The 20,320-nt window shown below is 35.7% G+C and overlaps 1 protein-coding gene across 2 annotated transcripts in view; it reads left to right on the top strand.

The window, feature by feature from the left end:
- PPFIA2_4 (Liprin-alpha-2) overlaps positions 1-20,320 on the top strand; it is an 89,550-nt gene that overhangs the window by 64,484 nt on the left and 4,746 nt on the right. Inside the window, exons 10-14 of one of the 2 annotated variants that reach the window (XM_051216240.1) lie at positions 1,498-2,519; positions 5,396-5,694; positions 11,541-11,743; positions 14,050-14,327; positions 19,728-20,104. In XM_051216240.1, the coding sequence (XP_051066812.1) occupies positions 1,498-2,519; positions 5,396-5,694; positions 11,541-11,743; positions 14,050-14,327; positions 19,728-20,104 (2,179 nt within the window). Of the gene's footprint in view, positions 1-102; positions 532-1,497; positions 2,520-5,395; positions 5,842-11,540; positions 11,744-14,049; positions 14,328-19,727; positions 20,105-20,320 lie in introns of those variants that run through there. The other variant, XM_051216241.1, reaches the window with a different exon arrangement.

Genomic DNA, 20,320 nt, shown 5'->3' on the forward strand with positions numbered 1-20,320 from the left:
TAAATGATTAAATTTTTTTGTAACAAATTGTTGATATTTTTTTATAAAAGTAATTTATTGCTTACTTTTTTTGAAAAAAAAAAATTCAACAACGACAATTAGTTCTGATAGTCTGTTGAACGGAAAATGTGACAGTTCTTTGTCGAAATCAACTACACAAGTATCAGTAGCAGCAGTGGCTAAATCATTGGTTCTACCTGGATCTAAACAACAATTACCTAACTATCAAGAATCTAACTTACCTACTAATAATACAACATTAATACGTAAATTATCAGCTCCTATAGGACCACCTCATATTCTATCAAATCATACTGCTACAATACATCTACGTAGAGGATATAGTTTAAATAAACCTAAAATGGATAATAATGTTAATGATGATAATAAACGTGTCAATCAAAAAGTAAATGAAGGTGGCAATGTTGAAGGTTGTGTCGTCATTAAAGAGACTGTTAGCGACGAAGATTTAAATCATTCAAATTTTCGACATTCTATAAATACACTCACTGATCATGTACCATCATCAAGGTAGATATAAATATCGATAGATAGATAATGAATGAGATTGCATTGTGTTGATTATTTTGCATGTAGCATATAAATATATGTTTTGTTTATGGATGTTTTTAAGAATCCTAATTCTCTGTACGGCTATAATCGTTTGAAGTTACAATTACAGTTGGTTTTTTCTTGTATTCTCAAATATGCATCATCTTTTAGTTTCCCAAGCTATTAAGTTTGCGTTTGTAAGATGGATGAGCTACAACTAATTGTGAACATTTTGACGAATAAATAATTTGGATATTATGGTAAAGAGTAGAGCAGCAATTTCAGTCATTGTTTTGATCTTCCAAGGTTTGTGAGAAAAGATCCAAATACTCCTACTGTTATCATTGGTTGTGCATACCTTAGTTGATTGAAACTGTCAAGCGTATTTTAACTACGCATTACTTTCATTCATTTGTGTGTATATGCGCATGTTTAGTAATTCCGTATGAAGTGTTTAACTGTTCATCTTTTCAATTTAATCAACAGGATTATTCTGTTGTTGATATTTTGACTGGAAAGTTTATCAGTCTTGGTTGGTATATGTGTACCTTGTGCTGTGCGGACTGCTTCGATATAGCTACTACGACACAAGTTAGAATAGAACAGATGGAATGTTGCCGTCAGTAGAATCTAGGATGCGCGTTTCATACTTTCAAAGTCGATGTTCACTGAGATTCAGGTTCATCTGACTGACGAGTCCCATATAGGACGAAACGCGCATATTAGATTTTACTACTAGCCGCATTCCATTTATTCTATATGGACTTGTTCGCTATATTGTTTTATTTATTCTTCATGTGTACAAATTGAAGATATAACAGTTGCATAATCAAATAAGCTAAGCTTTCTCATTTGAAATCAGCATGCAATATACAAATATAAGTATTTTTATTATGAAGTAAAAACACCACCACACATAATGGTGTTTTTCTTTCTTTTGCTTAGTTCTTTATCAGTTATATCAGTAGATAGTCCTGAAGACGAAGGCTCTTCAGCAGCTTCTGATTCATTAGTTTGTAATCAAACGATCGAAGGTCAAACGTCAGGTCAACAGCAACAACAACAAACGATACCACTTACATCAGCACAAAATATCCCATTAATGAATAAACAATTTTATCAGCAACAAATGCAGTACAGACAACAATCGATTTCAGATCAACCTATGACAACGTTAACTCAACAACCACTTTACCAGCGAGATTATGAACAACAACAACAGATCCAACAATTACAATTTACTCATTCAACAAGACCTCATCTACAAATGAATTCTATGCCAATATATCATCAACAGCCTATGGGATTGTATCAAAATTATCTACGGTCAATTGGACCTAGAAATCAATTATACAACATTATTGATAGTCAACAACAACAACAACAAATCAATTCAATGTCTCGATTAGATTCAACACAATCATTTTTTTCGCCTACTCCATCACCTACACCAAGTAAGAAGAAATCGCGTATGTTATCTGGTACATTTGGTCGATTATTTCGACGTAATCAATCAAGTAATATAACTGGGAATAGCGGTGTTGGTATTGTCAGTGGACCATATGATATGGCACAATATTCACAAAATTATTATCCTATACCAAATCATATTAATCAATCAATACGAATATCAGCTTCACCACCGATACGTCTTGGTTCACCAATGATACATACATCAATTGCTAACAATACTCATAACAATAATAGTACTACTAGCAATAATAATAGTAGTAACAATAATATTCGATATTCTATGCAACAGCAACCTATGAGTCCACAGCCGATAGCTGTCTGTCCAGGTGGACATCAATCACTATCATTACCACTGCCACCACCTCCGCCTTCAGTACAGTATCATCCGTCAATGTCCAATCAAGCACAAATGATACAACAACAGCACCAACTCCTTATAGAACAGCAACAACAGATGTATCAATTTAGGCAACGACAACAAGGTTTGGAATATGGTATGAATATTTTCGGTTTGTATTCTTCTTCTTACTATTTATACTAATGATGGTAGGATGTTATTGTACTATGAAAAATATAAATATTGTGTTGAGATAATGAACTGATATCGGATCTAGTTGGTTAGTAGTAAATAAATAAACACATGCAGGTAGGTAAGTAGGTATATCATCAGCATTTGTGCAAATATTTCATGTATTGCACATGACTTACCTTTGTTTCCAACTAGTTCCATATAATGATTCACATTCTGGAAACAAAATAATGATATTAAACAGTGAGTATCATTATTAAGTCAGCATGGTGTTCATAATTTTATTTGGGATTTAAAACACGTGATAATGATCATAGAACATGGTAATGTAAGTTTCACTATCCTTTCTAAGTAATTAGTCACCCTTCCATGGTAGGGGCAACAGGGAAGTGATAAACACCCTCATACCTCTAACAGCACTACAGACCCAGTAATTAATGCAAACAAATCGTATACCTATGAACGCATATTTCCACATTAGATGGATAAAAGTTAACTATCTAAAAAATTGCTAACACAAAGTCGTTTGAAGTTCAGGTTTGTTACGTAGTTGGATCTTGTTTTCTTAATGACAGTCTCAGTAATGTCAACTATTATATGCCTTGTTCTCGAATTATCATTTTTAGGCTGTAAATTAAATTTGGAACAAACATCTAAGGAATATTAATTTCATTGTATTACTGAGTTTATTCGCATTAGTTCTTTTATGTATACTAGTAATAAGTTTCTAAGTGTCCAGTGTTTAATTATCAACATAATTTTCTAGACATTAGATAAATATCAATAAAACTAACCTATTCGTGGATAATTTGATGCTTCGTTAGAGTTTAAATATGTGTGCAATCGTATTCATGCCATTTTAGGTACCCTACAATCTTGTGTAAAAGTTGTAAATATACCAACTTTTTTATTGTAATTCCCACTTCAATCCAACCTTGTTATTCGGAATATAATTACGTTCCTGTCCAACCGTGTTCTGGTTTGCGAACTTGTCGAGTGAAGTAGTGTTCAAGATTACTAAACAATAAGACTAGCTGGGAAGTAATAAGGGAAATCATAATACCTCCATTTATAATAGTTTCCTGCGAACATATACTGTTACTTGGTGAATACAAATAAATTTTGGATTCAGTCTGCATTTATCACATATAAGTTAACGTAATAATCAACGTGGAGCAATATTGATGTGTATCATCACGAGTATTTGATAGCTTACACTTCTTAAAATAATTCCATACGGAAATAAACTTCTTAGTCCTTACTAGTTTGTAGTGACTCTCTAATTCTTTTCGATTGATATGGATTTTCCAAACAAATGACGTCTGTAAAACAGCAAGTTGGTTTTACTGTCTGGAAAGATATTTCAAAGATAGAAGAGGCGCTTGAAAAAGTTGACAAATGCTCATTTTGGACATCAAATGACGTTTGTACGTATTTTAGAATTGATGTAATTTATGAAACCGCATGTTGAATTCTAAATCTCTAACGTGAAAATACTCTGAATACAGAAACATGATAATAACAAGTTCTGTTTTAACAAAATTCATAGATGGATGTTTCTAAAATATTGCAAACTCTTCTTACAGAATTCGTCAAATGCTTCTTACTATACAATGTTACTTGTTATTTTTTGGGATTGAACATCGTGTAGATTATTCAATATCTCATATGGGTTGTACAAATTCATATAAATGAATATATTTAGATATTATTCTTTACATTAAGGAATTTCAATAAGTTAGGAAATAATCCATGTCATTGTTACATACTATCTGAATAACTTCTAAATAAACTAGGACGAATTAAATACAGTCAAAAGTTGTTAATTTAATTATTCGGAAGTTAATAGAGGTTAAAATAATAAGAAATCCTTCACGTTCGAGTATTCAGGGAATAATTGCGATAAGCTATCGTCCATTTTCGAATAAAATCCTTTATTGAATTCATTAACTTACCATGACGCTAGGTGACTCATGTTCGAACCCTACAGGTAATTGTGGGTATACCTTGTTGATGATAGCAAACTGAAATGGAACCTAAATGCAGTGTTTTCTCCTGATTACCTGCGACCACCTAACACTTACTTCTTATCTTGTATTAAGTAATTGAAAACAACACGCGTAAATATTAAAGACCTGAGCTTTATGAAAAGTCTGCTCATTGAACGCTCTATCCGATTTTCTAGCCGCTTTTAATAACCTCAGACTAAATCCTACAAGACAACTTGAACACAAGAGAAAAGACGCGAGATGCATAAGTCATAAACTGGTGATTCAGATTTATCAAACTCTCAAAATATATCAAAATGATTTATGAATACATCACTTTATTTACAGTTAGATTAATAGTCAGATTTGGTATATATTCAGTTCAGTTATATTTAACAATAATGTTTCAACAATTTACAATGTACACACATATTTACCATACTCATATAATTATGCATCTATAACTAACAGATATAACTAATTAATTAAGTTATAAAATTACTCCTTAAGACGTGAATACATGTTACACACGATTGAAAAAGATCAATTTCATATGTCATTTGCACTCCTATCGATTATGCCATTGGTCGTCATATCACTTTTTGACACACCCCTACAAAATGTATGTGAAATCATCTTTAACTGAGGTGACAATCATGAATACTGTTTCTAATATAAAAGGATAGATAAATCATTTTCTTAAGCTTGTATCGATTCCAGTGCATTGTTTATCGATTGTTATCTTGTGGTTTAAGTCTTCTAGAATAAATTTAACATATCAACCATCTTAATATTTAACAAATACCTATTATTATGTATTATTCTCGTATTTCTCATTTTGCTTAAACACTAGATGATGGATGTAATGGACCAAATCTTATTACTGGAGGATCTATATCACCACTTTCGTCATCCACTGTATCAGGAAGTCTTTCTGAATCAACTATTCCATCAAATAGTAGAATAATGAGTCCAAATCCTATGTCTTTGACTATGGGTAGTAGTGGTGGTCAACTGGCTAATACAACACTACCATCACAAGTCCCTGAAGAACGTCGACGGTGGAAAAAGGAGGAGTTATTAGAACAAGCTATGATGGCTAGATTACCATTTGCACAATGGAATGGCCCTACAGTAGTAGCATGGCTTGAGGTATAGTCAATGTCTGTTAGATATTCTCTTTCTTTTTCTTTAATAACGAAATCATATTTTATAAGTTTTTCAGTTAGCTGGCTAAAATTTCTGCAATTGTTCACAGTAACCTTTGAGTTAAAGTTAATATATTCTCATGTGTTTTTTTAAAAAAGGGAAATAACTCAACAATTCATATAGACTAGTTTACTATTCGATTTAGTACATATTTTCTTAGGATTAAATTGAACTTTACTAATGAGTTACAGAATCATTATGTACTAATTCCGCCTATAACATTAACACATCATCCATATTAGTTCAAACATATTTTCAATTGAATCATTATCATTGCTTCTTTATAAGCACTTTTTTAGTTGAATTAACTGTACTACATCAACTCAACTGTTTCATATTATTTAACATAATAGAAATTTGATGAGTTTGAGTTACTTACAACAACACTGAAGTACACAGATGAGAATATATGTTGAAACATAATTAATACTTATAAGCAGAGATGAATGGTGGCTAACAGTGGAATTAAGGACGAAATTTTTGTCCTATCTGGGACTCGTCAGCAAGATTTATCTGTATCCCAGAGTTGATGTTCATTCGGAGATTCTAACTCAGTACTATTGGCTTCAAATGCCATCACTTTATCCACTTAGCTACTGATTCCAAGTATCCATTACCTTGTGTAATGGGGTAAAGTCTAAGCCCTTTCTGTATTAGTTGTCTGAATGCCAATAAGAGACTGATCAATTTAAATCATAAACTTCATTAGGGAGTATCAAAAAACCAATACAAAAATGAATAATTAATACTATTTCATAAATCATGCTATAATGAACTGGATAGGTTTTATGTAGGTATCATTCCTGATGGGTACATAATTTATTTTATTATTTTGTATTATTTACTTCACTTGAGTAGTACATCTAATTTGAAAAGCATTTTCTTGTCAGTAGTATAAAAATTATATTATTTATAAACCAAACTATTTGTTTAGACTTTAAATGTTCCATATACATATACTACATTATTTATTGACTATATTTTGTATGTGTTTGTGTGGAAATAATACAGTTCAACTCAACAGCGATAGCAGCATTATTTCGGAAAACTCTGTGTATCGTCAACAGGACAGATTCCTGTTTTCTCTCTCAATTTCATCTAGGGATCTTTAAAAATTATGATGAAATTGAAAAGTAGAATTATATTCATGATATTGTTGATGAATATAGATGTTGATAAGCATCACTGCTAGAGTTTCACTTTCATTCCTTAAAAATGCAAGTCATTTTTCGCCAATTACATGAACTTGTCATTTGGATTACATCAGGTTGACACAACATATCAATCTACATCCATTTTGGTTTTAGTTCGGATGAGGATATCAATACTGCGATGCAGTTCCAAACAGAAGGAAACCCGCTTCTTGGATCTCACTGATATGCACACTTCATCCATTCCTTAGAGAATATGTTTTAAATAAAGAAACTAAATTGTGTGAAATGACTGTAACAGAATAATCTTTTATTCTTCATGAAAGCTTAAATAAAGAATATGGCTTATCTACATCATCTCAATCGAACATCTGCAACAGTAGATTTCGATCATTCCAAAGTCAGTCAGTCAATCAGTAACAACGTAGAACTTCGTACGTACGTACATCAGTTCGAGTTGCCACACCACATTAGCACAGAGATGTAGTGGTCGATTCAAATCCCGTAGTGGTAGAGGTAATAAGAGTATAAGCAGTAATCGGGAAGATTAGTGTTTGGAGATGTTATTTAAAGAGTATAATCCAGTGAAATAAATTTGGGAAGAGAAAAAAAAGAGACAAGGAGGAATAAGGAGATCAAAATTTGGGAGAACACAAAGAGTGTATGCACCTGCGCCATTGCAAACGATTTTGAGCGATGTCATTCAGGGTCTCTAACCATCGGTTGCTATCATCTCGCGGTCCCCAACCAGGTAGTCTACACCTATCGACATAACTCAGACCACTTGTCAGCGACTTCATGGACTTGTGCCATGTTTTGGTCTGGCCGCCCCTAGCTTTCTTCCAATCTACTCCTATACCACTGAACATCGTACGTCGAGGCAGTCGGTCGTTGGGCATACGTAACACGTGTCCCAGCCATCTCAACTGATGAAGTTTCACTACGTCATCAATTGATTTGCCATCCTTACCTAGTACCCGTTTCCTAACAACTGCATTACTTACTCGATGGTCCCATGATATACGAGCAATGTTTCGAAGACACCTATGATCAAATACTAGTAGCCTACGGATATCCTCTACTCTTACCGGCCATGTTTCACTGCCATAAAGTAGGACGGAACGAACTGCTGCGCAGTAAACCCGTCCTTTGGTTGATAGACGGATATCTCGCCTACGCCATAAATGACGCAAGTTGGCAAAAACTAGTCGAGCCTTCTGTATCCGTGCTGAGATTTCGTCACACACCAGACCACAAGGGCTGATGAGACTTCCAAGATAAGTGAAGCGGTCGACACACTCAACTACTTCACTCCCTATCACTAGTTCGGGTGTCGATGTAACCCAATCCTGAAGCAACATTTTGCATTTCGAGGGGGAAAATCGCATCTCGAACATGCTTGCATTGTTTCTTAGAGTGGTCAGAAGACTCTGCATTTTGTCAGCGTCTTCGCCAAATAAAACTATGTCATCAGCATATTCTAAGTCAACAAGTGAACCTCCCGGTAGAAGTTCAACCCCTGGAAATTTAGATGAGGAGAGTGTTATCTCTAAAAGTGCGTCGACGACAAAGTTGAACAAGAATGGAGAGAGTGGACAGCCCTGACGAACACCACTTGAGGTAATCAATTCTGATGACAGTTCGCCATAAGTTCTCACTCTACCAGTTGTGTTCGAGTAGAGAGTCTTTATAAGGTTAATGTACTTCTTTGGTACACCTTTCAGTGACAAACACTGCCATAGAACCTCACGATCAGTAGAGTCGAATGCCGCCTTAAGGTCGAGAAATACTACCATTGTGGGGCGTCTGAATGTGTGTCTGTGTTCTAGAACCTGGCGTAGTGTGAATATGTGGTCTATACAACCACGTCCAGGTCGAAAACCAGCCTGATTTTCTCTAGTCCGCTCTTCACGAGCTTTAGTTAGGCGTCGAAGTATTATTGAAGCTAATATTTTAGACACTATATTAGTCAAACTGATTCCTCTGTGATTGTCACAAGAGGACTTTTGTCCTTTCTTATAGACTGGCACAATCAGTGATTGAGACCAGTCAGATGGGATTACGTCCAGTTCCCAAATTCTACCTAAGACCTCGGTTAATCTCATTGCTAATACTGGACCACCATCCTTAAAAATCTCAGGAGTAAACCTGTCAGGGCCTGCTGCTCTCCCTCGCTTCAGATTTCCTATGGCTTTTTCAACTTTGTAAAGAGACGGAGGACGTACATTAACTTGCCATTCAGGTTGACTAGAGATCGTGGGAAACCGAAGTGTGGCTGAAGGCCAGTTGAACTTATCCCTAAAGTGTTCTGCCCATCGATCCAATCTCCTGTATTGAGAATGAATAATATGTCCATCTTTCTCTGAGAATGTTTCACTAACAGTCGGTTTCCTAATACCGGTTTCCTTAACAAGTCTGAACAATTGTCTGCTATTACCTATTGCCGCTGCCTTTTCCATCTCTCTTGCTTTCGCTACCCACCACTGTTCACGATCATTGCGTAGACTTCTTGTCAGCTTGCGCTTAAGCTGACTCCGCTCTTCATTATGTTCAGAGCCAGATGGAATGAGTTTCCGAGCATCTATCAGTTTGATAGATGCTTCTGAGATCCAGTGTTGCTCCCTAACCTTACGGGTTACCGTACTAGCAGATATCACTGCTGTTTCCACAGCTTTTCGAATATCATTCCATGCTGCCTCGGGGTGGGCATCACCTCTATGGCTGCCTAACTGTTTTCCTAGTTGTTCCTGAAATATACTCCTAGCTTGACCATCATTAAGTAGACCTGCTTCGGTTTGGGCACCCGGGCAGTATCACAACCCTCACGCATATCGAATGAGATTTGTGTGGCGCATATGTATTTGGTGCCTCCTTGTACCAATATCTATGTGTTAAAATAAATAAATAAAATAAATAATCATTAAGTAGAGCCCTAAGAGGTTTACTTGCAGCGTCTTTCCTACGTCCAGTAAGACTCAGACAGATACGCGCTCATACTAGAGCATGATCTGAATCTAAGCATGTGCTCCAGAATGAGCGACAGTCTTCTATCGAGCCCCTCCATCGGTGGCTGATAACGACGTGATCTATTTGGGTTCAACGTTGGGACGAATTAGGGGTCTCCATGTTAAAAGATGTTTTTCCTTATGCTTAAAGTTAGTATTTGCAAGAAAGAGGCGGTTATCTGAGCATAGCTGCAACAGACGGTCGCCATTATCTGTTCTTTGAGCCGCGACACCATAAGATCCACCCATGTGTCTTTCCTTTCTACTTAGTTTACTTACTTGAGCATTAGTCATCAGCCACTATTAGTACATCCGAGCGCCTAGCTTTTCGGAGAAGGTCCGAAAGCTTTCTGTAAAACTCATCTTTTACACCATCTGAGCTGCAGTCAGTGGGAGAGTGGGCAGAGACGACGAAGAGGCAACGACGAGTGTCCCTATATTTCCGGATTCTTACTGTTCCGTTCAGTCGGATAGCGCACAAAAGACTGTCTACTGGGATCCACTCTAAGAGAGCTGGTTCTGCCCTAGGACTCAATGCTATATCTACGCCAGCGAGGCCACGGGAAGCAGAATCAGGGCTCCCAGATACACGAAGCGTGAATCGAGATGGTTCTTTACTTTGATATGGTGAGGTCAAGTGAATGACGCTACTCGGATCCTGTGTGCGCGTTTCGTAGACGCAGCACACATCTATGGCGCGAGATTCTGAAGTCCTAGCTAAAGAGACCTGTTGTCTTATTTGGCACAGTGTTCGGACGTTAAAAGCTCCTACGTGTAGTTTAGAGCGTGGTTTCAGGAGACCAGGAATAACGTTCCGCGTACTCGAATCGTTTGCATTAGCGGTGCGAGGTGATAAAGAGACGTGGGGAGGGTTAGTCGGGGAGATAAGAGAGGTATTAGGTGTAGGAAAGATTTGAATGTGACCACCTTGGTCTCTTGTGCTGTTACGGGTATGAGGGCTGATATCACTTCCCGGCTGCCCACACTGTGGAAGGGTATTTCTTGAGGAACCTGAAAAGGAAATTGGATTAGTGTTGGTCTTGACGACCTGGGAGCGTGACCGCAGAGCCCAAGGGACAAGTGCTTGAGGCCGGCCGCGCACGGCCTTTTTGTGGAAGGTTTTTGATGTGTTAGCTCCGTTCTTCAAAGGGCCTTACCGCCAGAGACGGAAATCCGTGAGGTAAGGTGAGGTGTGACATTTTTAGAGTCGACCTTTTCTAACCCCACCCTTCCTTGTGGGAAGGCAGCATCGCTGTCATGCTGGTTGTCCGAGGGAAACATCTTACTGCTGTCACACCCCTCTACAGTCAGCAGTACGACTTCGCCCTCAGACCTTGAGTTGCTGCTTTTAGTCTTACCGTTCTCCAATCGAACTGCCTGGCATGGTAGAACCTACAGGAACATATGTTCCAGCCAATATAGCTCGGTTGCTTCATCACGATAGGCAAGCCCGACCACCGCGTCAAGGTAGCAGCTTCGGTCGGGGATCATTCCAAAGACCATATTGTGGATCAAAACATCAATTTTACTGTCATCAATATATAATCATAACTTAAACCAAGTTTCACTAAAACATTTATATCCTCAAAACAGTCAATATACTTTCTAAGGTTATTTCCCTTTTTCCTTTTAGCTTTGGGTTAGCATGCCCGCTTGGTATGTAGCTGCTTGTAGAGCGAATGTTAAATCCGGTGCAATAATGGCATCATTGTCTGAACAAGAAATACAACGTGAAATTGGTATTAGCAATCCATTGCATCGACTTAAACTACGTTTAGCTATACAAGAAATGGTTGCTTTAACTTCACCAACTCCAGTTCCTAAGCCTAGTACAAGGTAAATTATATATATATTCTACAAAGTGTAGAGATAAATAATAACTATCGTCAAACTGTAAACGTTATTTGTTAATTCACTTTTCTACTAAACTGTCTTAACTTTTAGTTAAATGATAGGTTCAACCATTATCCAAAGTAACAGATTTACTCACCACTGATATTGGAAGATAGCTGTGACATATTGCGAAATCACTGAAGTTATAAATGAAAACTATTGGATACTGGTTCAGTGTTCTAAAAGTTAATTACTCACTACAGGGCCTAAAACTTCTGGACCCAATTCTTGATGGGATCATGACTGTGTGATGCTACTGATTCGAAACAGCTATCTAATACTTCCTAGTGTTCAATACTTATCTAACTAAGATTAGTCCATTATTCAAACTGTAAATAACAAGGATTATAAGCAGAGATGAGTGATGTCTGACAGTGAAATTAAGGATGTACGTTTCGTTCTATTTGGGACTCGTCAGCTGGATTTGTCTGTATCCCAGAGTTGGTGTTCATTCGGAGACTCGAACCCAATACCATTGGCTTCAAATGCCATCACTTCATCCACTTAGCTACTGATTCCAAGTATCTATTACTTTGCGTAACGAGGTGAAGTTTAATTCATTTGTATTGATTGTTTGGATCTTTCCAAGTATGTTTAGGACTGCAATTGATCAATCTCTTTTGTTATATGTGAATCCTCCGGGGATTACTTCCATATTGCCATCAAGCGTTTCAAGCAGAGATGGCTGGTGCACTTATGGCAAATGAGACTGATCATTTTCAGTTCTAAATACCATTTGGAAGATCCAAACAGCCAATACAAATGAATATAAGTAATTAAATACTAAGAAAAATCTCTTGAAGAATCAATAACGTATCTTATTGCGGTATATGCATATAAGCATAACTGTGGAGTCTGTTCACAGAATGTTGAGTAACGCTTTAGTAAATATAAACATGAAATATAATAGTATTAATAACTAAATTATTTAGAATCCTATAAATGTAAAATATTGTAGTATTAATTAACATGAATAACTCTAAATCACTATCCTTGTCTTTTCCCTGTTAATCATATGTAAAACAATTTCCACAGCTGAAGAGGAGAAATGATGACGTTGTGAATTTTTGTCATATTAAGGTGACCATTAATAATTACGTATAAAGTTTAATTGATACTAATGTAATGCTAACAAACGGTACGTAGAGCTACTTCCTGTAAATATAGTCCGAATTTTTGGTGGAGTTTTGTTCTCTGAGCTGGATGGTTTGGTCGTGGAGCTTTCATCGTTCTTCTGAACGACATCATCAGCACAAACTTCAGATAGAAGTGGAGTGTTCGAATTTCTCCATATGTGTTTCACAGCTTGTTCTGTGCACCTCGATGTTGATTGGTTCTTGTTGACCTTAAATTTATCATTGTTTACTTCTTTGTTTTGGTTATGTCTCCCATTGGTTTGATTTTTGTTCCTATATTTATGCATGATTTTCCTGATTGGTTGATAAATTGGATTGATTTCAATATGTTTGTTGATTGCTGATTGACCTGAGTGCCAAGCTTCTAAAAATTCTCTGGTGTTTTTAGAGTTTCCTCTGTCTAAGATTTCTACATTTTCCCAATCGAATGAATGTCCGTAGTTATCCACGTGTATTGATATAAGTGAAGAGATATCATGGCGTTTGACTGCTAATTGATGTTCATGTAGGCGTAGGTGGAGGGGGCGTCCGCTTTGTCCGATGTAGTGTTTGTCGTAGTTGGTACAATTTATTTTGTAGATGATGTTTGATTTGTTTTCCTTTGTTATTTCATCTTTTGGTTTGCATAGGATTGATTGTAATGATTTTGTTGGTTTGTGTGCCACACCTATCCCGAAGGTTTTCAGCAGTCTCGTTGCGGTTTCTGATATTCCTTGTATGTACGGTAGGGTGATCCTTTTGTTGATTTTTGTGCTTGATTTGGGTTCTGATGCTGTGTGCCGTTGGTGCTTTTTGATGAAGTTGATTGGGTAGCCGTTCTTTTGAAATATGTCCTTCAGGTATTTCTCTTCATTTTTTTCGTGCTGCCAGTGTGCTGCAGTGTGTCCTCGCCCTCTTGAACAATGTGTGTACGCAGTTGATTTTGTGAGCTCTTGGGTTGTTGCTGTTGTAATTGAGGATTTGATCTATCTATCTATCTATCTATCTATCTATCTATCTATATATATATATATATATATATATATATATATTATACAGACGAATATGTTTCATCATGTTAATATATAAATGGGCTTTTTTTTTTTGCTCTTTTTTTCTGTAAATTTTGTATAGTCGTCTTGCTTTTGGTGATATGAATCATGAATGGGTTGGCAATGTATGGCTTCCTAGTCTTGGTTTAGCCCAATATCGTCCAGCGTTTATGGAATGTTTAGTTGATTCACGGATGCTTGATCATCTAACTAAACGTGATTTAAGAACACATTTAAAAATGGTTGATAATTTACATAGGACTAGTTTATTATATGGTATTGTTTGTTTAAAACGATTAAATTATGATCGATTGGAATTAGAACGTAGACAACGTGAAGCTGCTCATCCTGATAGTATTGGTATGTTTACGGAATATTTTAGTGTTGATGTAATTGGCTTTTTCTATTTAAAATTAATTTTTAAACTGTTTACTTTGTTAACTTATATCAGTTAAAAACTACTGAAAGTCATGAATTTACTACTGGGGAACTGTCTGTTTCTGACTTCATATCTTTAAATTATTACTCGCCAACAACCTATATAAGGTCGAATGCAAATTTCTTAGGATACACAAAGAACACAAAACCACTTATCATCCATCTTCAGTACTCTATGCAACACTATTTTACCATCCAGTTGAAACCCATTAATTTACATTTCTAAACTTCACTTGATTCACAATGCAATGGCGTATTTACATTTATTCCTTGTCTCACTCTAGCTCTTAATCCCATTTCCCCTCATATATGCCTTTTCGTCCAATCCTTCCTAACCGTATTCTCAATTCTTAGTCTTTCTCATTATTATTTCCATTTTGATTCGTATGCTATTCATCTTGTTTGATATTGCGTCTCGTTATGTCAATACGGTAAGATGGCTTGTGTTAATGGATTTTTGTGTCAAGCTTCACGCTGATTATGATTAATTGACTCGCAATACAAAGAAATTTTTTCGTTTATCTAGATCTATCAGCTCTAAAATCTATTTGGTTCTGTTTTTAGTTGATTTCGTACATATAATAGCTTTCTATAAAAAAAACTCCAAAATATTCATCTTAAATTGGCCAGATTTAACTTTTAATCCGTTAATTGGTTTTCCAAGTGAATTTTAACCTAAGAAATTGTTAATTTGTTCAATTTCAGAGTGATATGAATCATTCAACTGAATGAAACAATAAAATCTAGTATTTTAACATTCACTGATTAGTCATTTGGAAATACATCTCACTCCTGCAGGAGTTTAGCCTCGACTAAAGTAGTTCACTTTTCACATTTTTGACTATGAAGCTAAGTGAATGCAGATTTGAATCCCATTGAATGTTTCAGTTCTCTAAAGATTACAAGTGTGGTGTGTGCTACTGATGTTGGCAGATATAAGTAGTATGTATTTTCAATCAAAAGTAGAATGCCTGGAGACAGAAGGTTAAGAAGATCGAAGAAAAAAGAACGAGAACAGCAAATGGTGGGTGTGGAAACGAAGGGACAATGTATTCTGAGACGATTGATTCAAATCTTGCAAATAAAGCATTTACTGTATGGTTCTCAGATTTGACTGAGGTATTCTGTAATTTTATGTTGTCCCCATTTGTGTTCCCGTTCACAACACAAATGCGCCTTGAGGTACCATTACCATTTCACAATAAAACCTAGTTTGGGAGTTTTCCACCGACTGGATCCATCCATCTAGCTTGAAAACATAGTGTAGGGAATGTTGAGTCACTTGAACTAGTGAACCACGATGCTATCTGACCGATAGGATTTGATAAGCGTTTAATGAACCAGATGAAAATGATCTTGGTCATTATTTATTGATCAATCGAATGTAAGTTCTAATACTCTATATTTGATGTTACATATTATCACGTAGTAAGACGGGTTAGAAAAAAGGAGGCAAGTGCAATGTGGAGAATAAAACTATTGGAATGGATCTTTAAAAAAAATACGGAAAAACAAACAGACAAAATTAGAGCAAGATGATTGGGCGTAAACATTTCGAATAATAAGGCGTAAATTAGAATTAATACATTTATACAATTGAAATCACAGATTTATTTTGTTCTTCACATAAAACAATTCAGTCATTCAACTCATTTCACCTGCTACGTCATTAAACAAAACAATTACAGTTTGATAAAAAAGATTTCTTTACAACAATATCATTCACTGAAGCTGTATGATTGTATTTTTATACCTAATTTTTACACATGGTGGTAGTCTATGATATGTAAAATTGTTTTAAAAATGGCATCAGAAATTAGTCGAAATAAAAACTTTATGATGTTCGCAGAACATCTATACCACTATTAATGATAATTCTCGTGCTCACTGGTGACTGACGTCAAAATACAATTTCAGGAGTCCTAATGATAAGCCATGACAAGTGGAGCTTAGCCATGTCGAGTGTAAGGTATTACAAGGTGATCGCACAACATCACGAACTTATCGGAGTTAGACATACGCATTGTCGAATACTGGCTCAGTGGTTTAGGAGTTAGGTGTTCACTTTCGAGCCTTCAGGTCCTGGGTTTGATCACCTGCGGTGGGGTTTTGCATGCTCACTGCTGAGGGGCCCCCATACTAGGGCGGAATAGGTGTCCAGTACTTCTTGGTTTTCAATGTTGGTTTAACAGGTATCAGTTCGTGATGTAAATTATGCAAATTTATCAATCTCCACTATATCCCCCATACCGAAATGCGAATCTATTAAAAAAACAACTTACAAAGTAAAAAAGGGGTATATACTAGCACTTTGTTAATATAAGGGGTCGGACACACCGCTTCACAACACAAAAACCAGGCTTGAATTAAGAAATTACCAAAGCTTCTACTGCCCATACGTTTTTTTATCCAATGATCCTTAGAAATAGTTCTTCTAACTTTGTGAATAGTTTCGAATGAAGATTCTAATGGATATAGATGATCTATATCCGACCAGATGTTCAACAATTAAACTGATTTGGATTCACCTTTATTTGGGTAACTATACTGAGTACCCACCTCTTATTACTATTAAAACATAATTCAAACTTCTTGTTAATCAATTCTTAGTTTTATGTCAGTCAGTCACTCAGCTACAATGTATGGTCAGGCATATATACGCATCGGTCCAAGTTGCTACACCTCATTAGCACAACAAGATGAACACTAAATTCATAGAAGTAGTTACTTCCTATATTAAAATTGATGAGAATAAATGATGATAACTAGTAAGTAATACGTTACACATTGAGAATAAAATAATATCAAATGACCTGACGAAATAATCAACTATTTTATACAGTGAAAATAAACACAACATGTTACTTTTGCTTGCGCAAGTGATAGATTTTCTTATTTTGTGATAGATAGATAGATAGATGGATAGATAATAATATGAAGTAGTGTGAAAGTAAAATAAATTGTTTATACATTGTACAAATCAAAAATGTTCAATTACTGATTAGAGAATGACATTTTAAATAAATAAGGATTCATCTATTCATACATTTATATGATTAACATAAATATTGAATTCATTTCGTTTGATGCTGTCCTAACTATGGATATATTTTCTAGAACAATTTATCACTATTTCTGGTTTTATTTTGTTTTATATATAAGTCGATCAGTCTGTTTGTTACTTAGTGATATAATTTCTATTCGAAGCAAAAGCTACTTGGTTCAGGTCTCAACGTGAACATCAACACACTAGGATGAAGATAAATTCATTTGAAGAATCCCAAGCAAGATGAAACGTACACCATAAATTTCACTGCTAGTTACAATCCAACTGTTCTATAAAATTTAGATAAATGAATTGTCGACGATTATTCGAATTTTAAGTTAGCTTTAATCACATATCGAAAAATTATTGGTAGGTGAGGTTATACTATAGACTACGTACACTCCTTACTACCTGGACGCAATAGTCTAACTGGTATGTTGTTCTCGTTACAATATCTGAAAGCTATGGATTTGTTCCCATATAAACAAGGGTTTATTCGTAACAAATTTCACGCTAAAGTATAACAGTTATTTCATGCACAATAAGTTCTTTTCGTATAGGAGACTTTTATTTCATGGATATATTACATGTCACCTGCCAAAAGTGATTAACCAACTCAGTCAACTACAACGTGGAACCAGGCACATATATGCATCGGGTCCAAGTTGCCACACCTCGTTAGCATATCAAGACGGACACCAAATTCATTGAAGTAGTCACTTCAATAGTAGTAATATATAAAATAAAGATTGCATATAAGGATATAATACAAGAAGAAAGAATTAATTCGTAGAAAGAAAGGTACAAAGCAATTTTAATCTCACGATTTAAGGGAAGACAAAGAGTGCATACACCGACGCCATTGTGATCGATTCTGAGCCATGTCACCCAGGGTCTCCAACCATTGGTTACGATAGTCACGCGGACCCCAACCAAGTAGTCTGACTCTACCAACATGGCTCAGACTAGAAGTTAGTGACTTTGTGGACTGATGCCACGTTTTGGTTTTGCCGCCCCTAACTTTCTCATCCATTGCCGACACTAGTCAGGATTGCGCGTCGTGGTAATCGGTGTTCATTCATATGTAACACGTGGCCCAACTATCTCAGTCGATGAAGATTTACAACTTCATCAACTGACTTACCATCATTACCTAATACCCTGCGTCTAACCTCATTATCACTTACCCGGTGATTCCAGCAGATGCCAGCAATATTTCTAGGACATCTGTGACCATATATCATATGTAACTATTCTACTTCATCTTTTATACAAAACTATATGTTTTGATCGGCCCATCACAAGTATTGATAAAAATTTTCTATCCTGGAGTCAACATCCTATTCTTTGTTCCATTCAATTTATCTGTACTATAATCATTTTGATTTTTTAATGACTAGAAAACTCATTTATAGAATTTTTATTTCTTTTTTTTAAATTCTTCCTTGTTTGTTATTCTGCATGAGATTTCCTATGCATATTACTCATGACTTGGTATATTATTCCAAAATATATTTAGACTTGTTTTTATCACCATTACGAATCAGATTTCAGCTTAACGATGACAGCTAATAGAGGGATTCTTAATGAGTCTATAATTTTGTAGTATACATCACGGACTGATTCTGGTTCGACAGTCGTTGAGAACCGGAAGCTATGAGCAACTGTTTTCTCCTAGTATGTGACTTCTCATTAGTACACATCGAGAATCACAGGGGATCGAACTCATGACTTAAGTCTCGCAACATACATTTGACCTTCAGACCACTGAGTTGGATGGTATCTAATGGTATATCGTTTAATCATAGTTTGGAACTGATGTACGTACGTACGAAGTTCTACGTTGTTACTGACTGACTGACTGACTGACTGACAATCTCTACAAGACCTCTTTCTGAACATAAATAAGGGATGAGAAATATTATCAAATGCAAAATCAATGGGACCAAAATGTGATAATAGTTTAAGGCCACTGTTAAGATAACAATAAGAATACTTCTTTTTTGCACATAGTTCCGGCTTCATTTCGTGAATGCTGAGGGGTTTTTATGTTTTAAGGAGTCTAGCACGAAACCTTTTGGGAAGATAAACAACCGTAGACGCAACCTGTGGATCAGTGGAGTGATTAGAATTGACTAAATGTAGAAGAAAAATACTTTTCTCTTACCTCTGTAGAACCATACTGGAATATGTCGTCGTTTAAGTAATTTATTTTTACTTGTCATATATTTTTGAGAAATTTATCATTCTCTTATTTCGCATTTTACAATAATTAGATTTATTAGTTTGGTCATGTGAACGTGTTCAAGGTTGGTTAGATGAAATCGGTCTAAAAGAATATGCACCGAATTTAAATGGATCTGGCGTACATGGTGGTGTGATTGGTTTACATCCAGATTTAAATCCTCAACAATTAGCCTTAACATTACAAATACCTACATCGAATACATCAGCTCGTGCTATATTAGCTAAAGAATTAACTCAACTTGTACAACGTTTTCGTGCCAATGTACCAATTGCAGCGGCTAGTATTGGACCAGCTCCAAGAGTACTAGCAATGGAAGCCGCTGCTGTTGTTGCAGCTAATAGAGCTCGTGCAAAATTTGAGGGTCAAGATATTTGTTATCCAGATGACGGATTTAATGAAACAGCTGTATGTGATTTATTTTATTTTTCGTCTTTATTTTCTTTTCCAATTTATAATGAAAATGAGATTTGAGATAAGTGTTTTGTGTAGAGATTTGTATAATTTCATGATGTTGATAGTTGCTTATGGATAACAGGTTGACTAGATTACAATAATTTAATTCTTGACACATCAGTACATTAGTCATAGGAGTAGTTATCTAACCAAGGCCAATTCGTGAAA

This window comes from Schistosoma haematobium, chromosome 4 (genome assembly GCF_000699445.3).
Source record: "Schistosoma haematobium chromosome 4, whole genome shotgun sequence".
Classification (NCBI taxonomy): domain Eukaryota; kingdom Metazoa; phylum Platyhelminthes; class Trematoda; order Strigeidida; family Schistosomatidae; genus Schistosoma; species Schistosoma haematobium.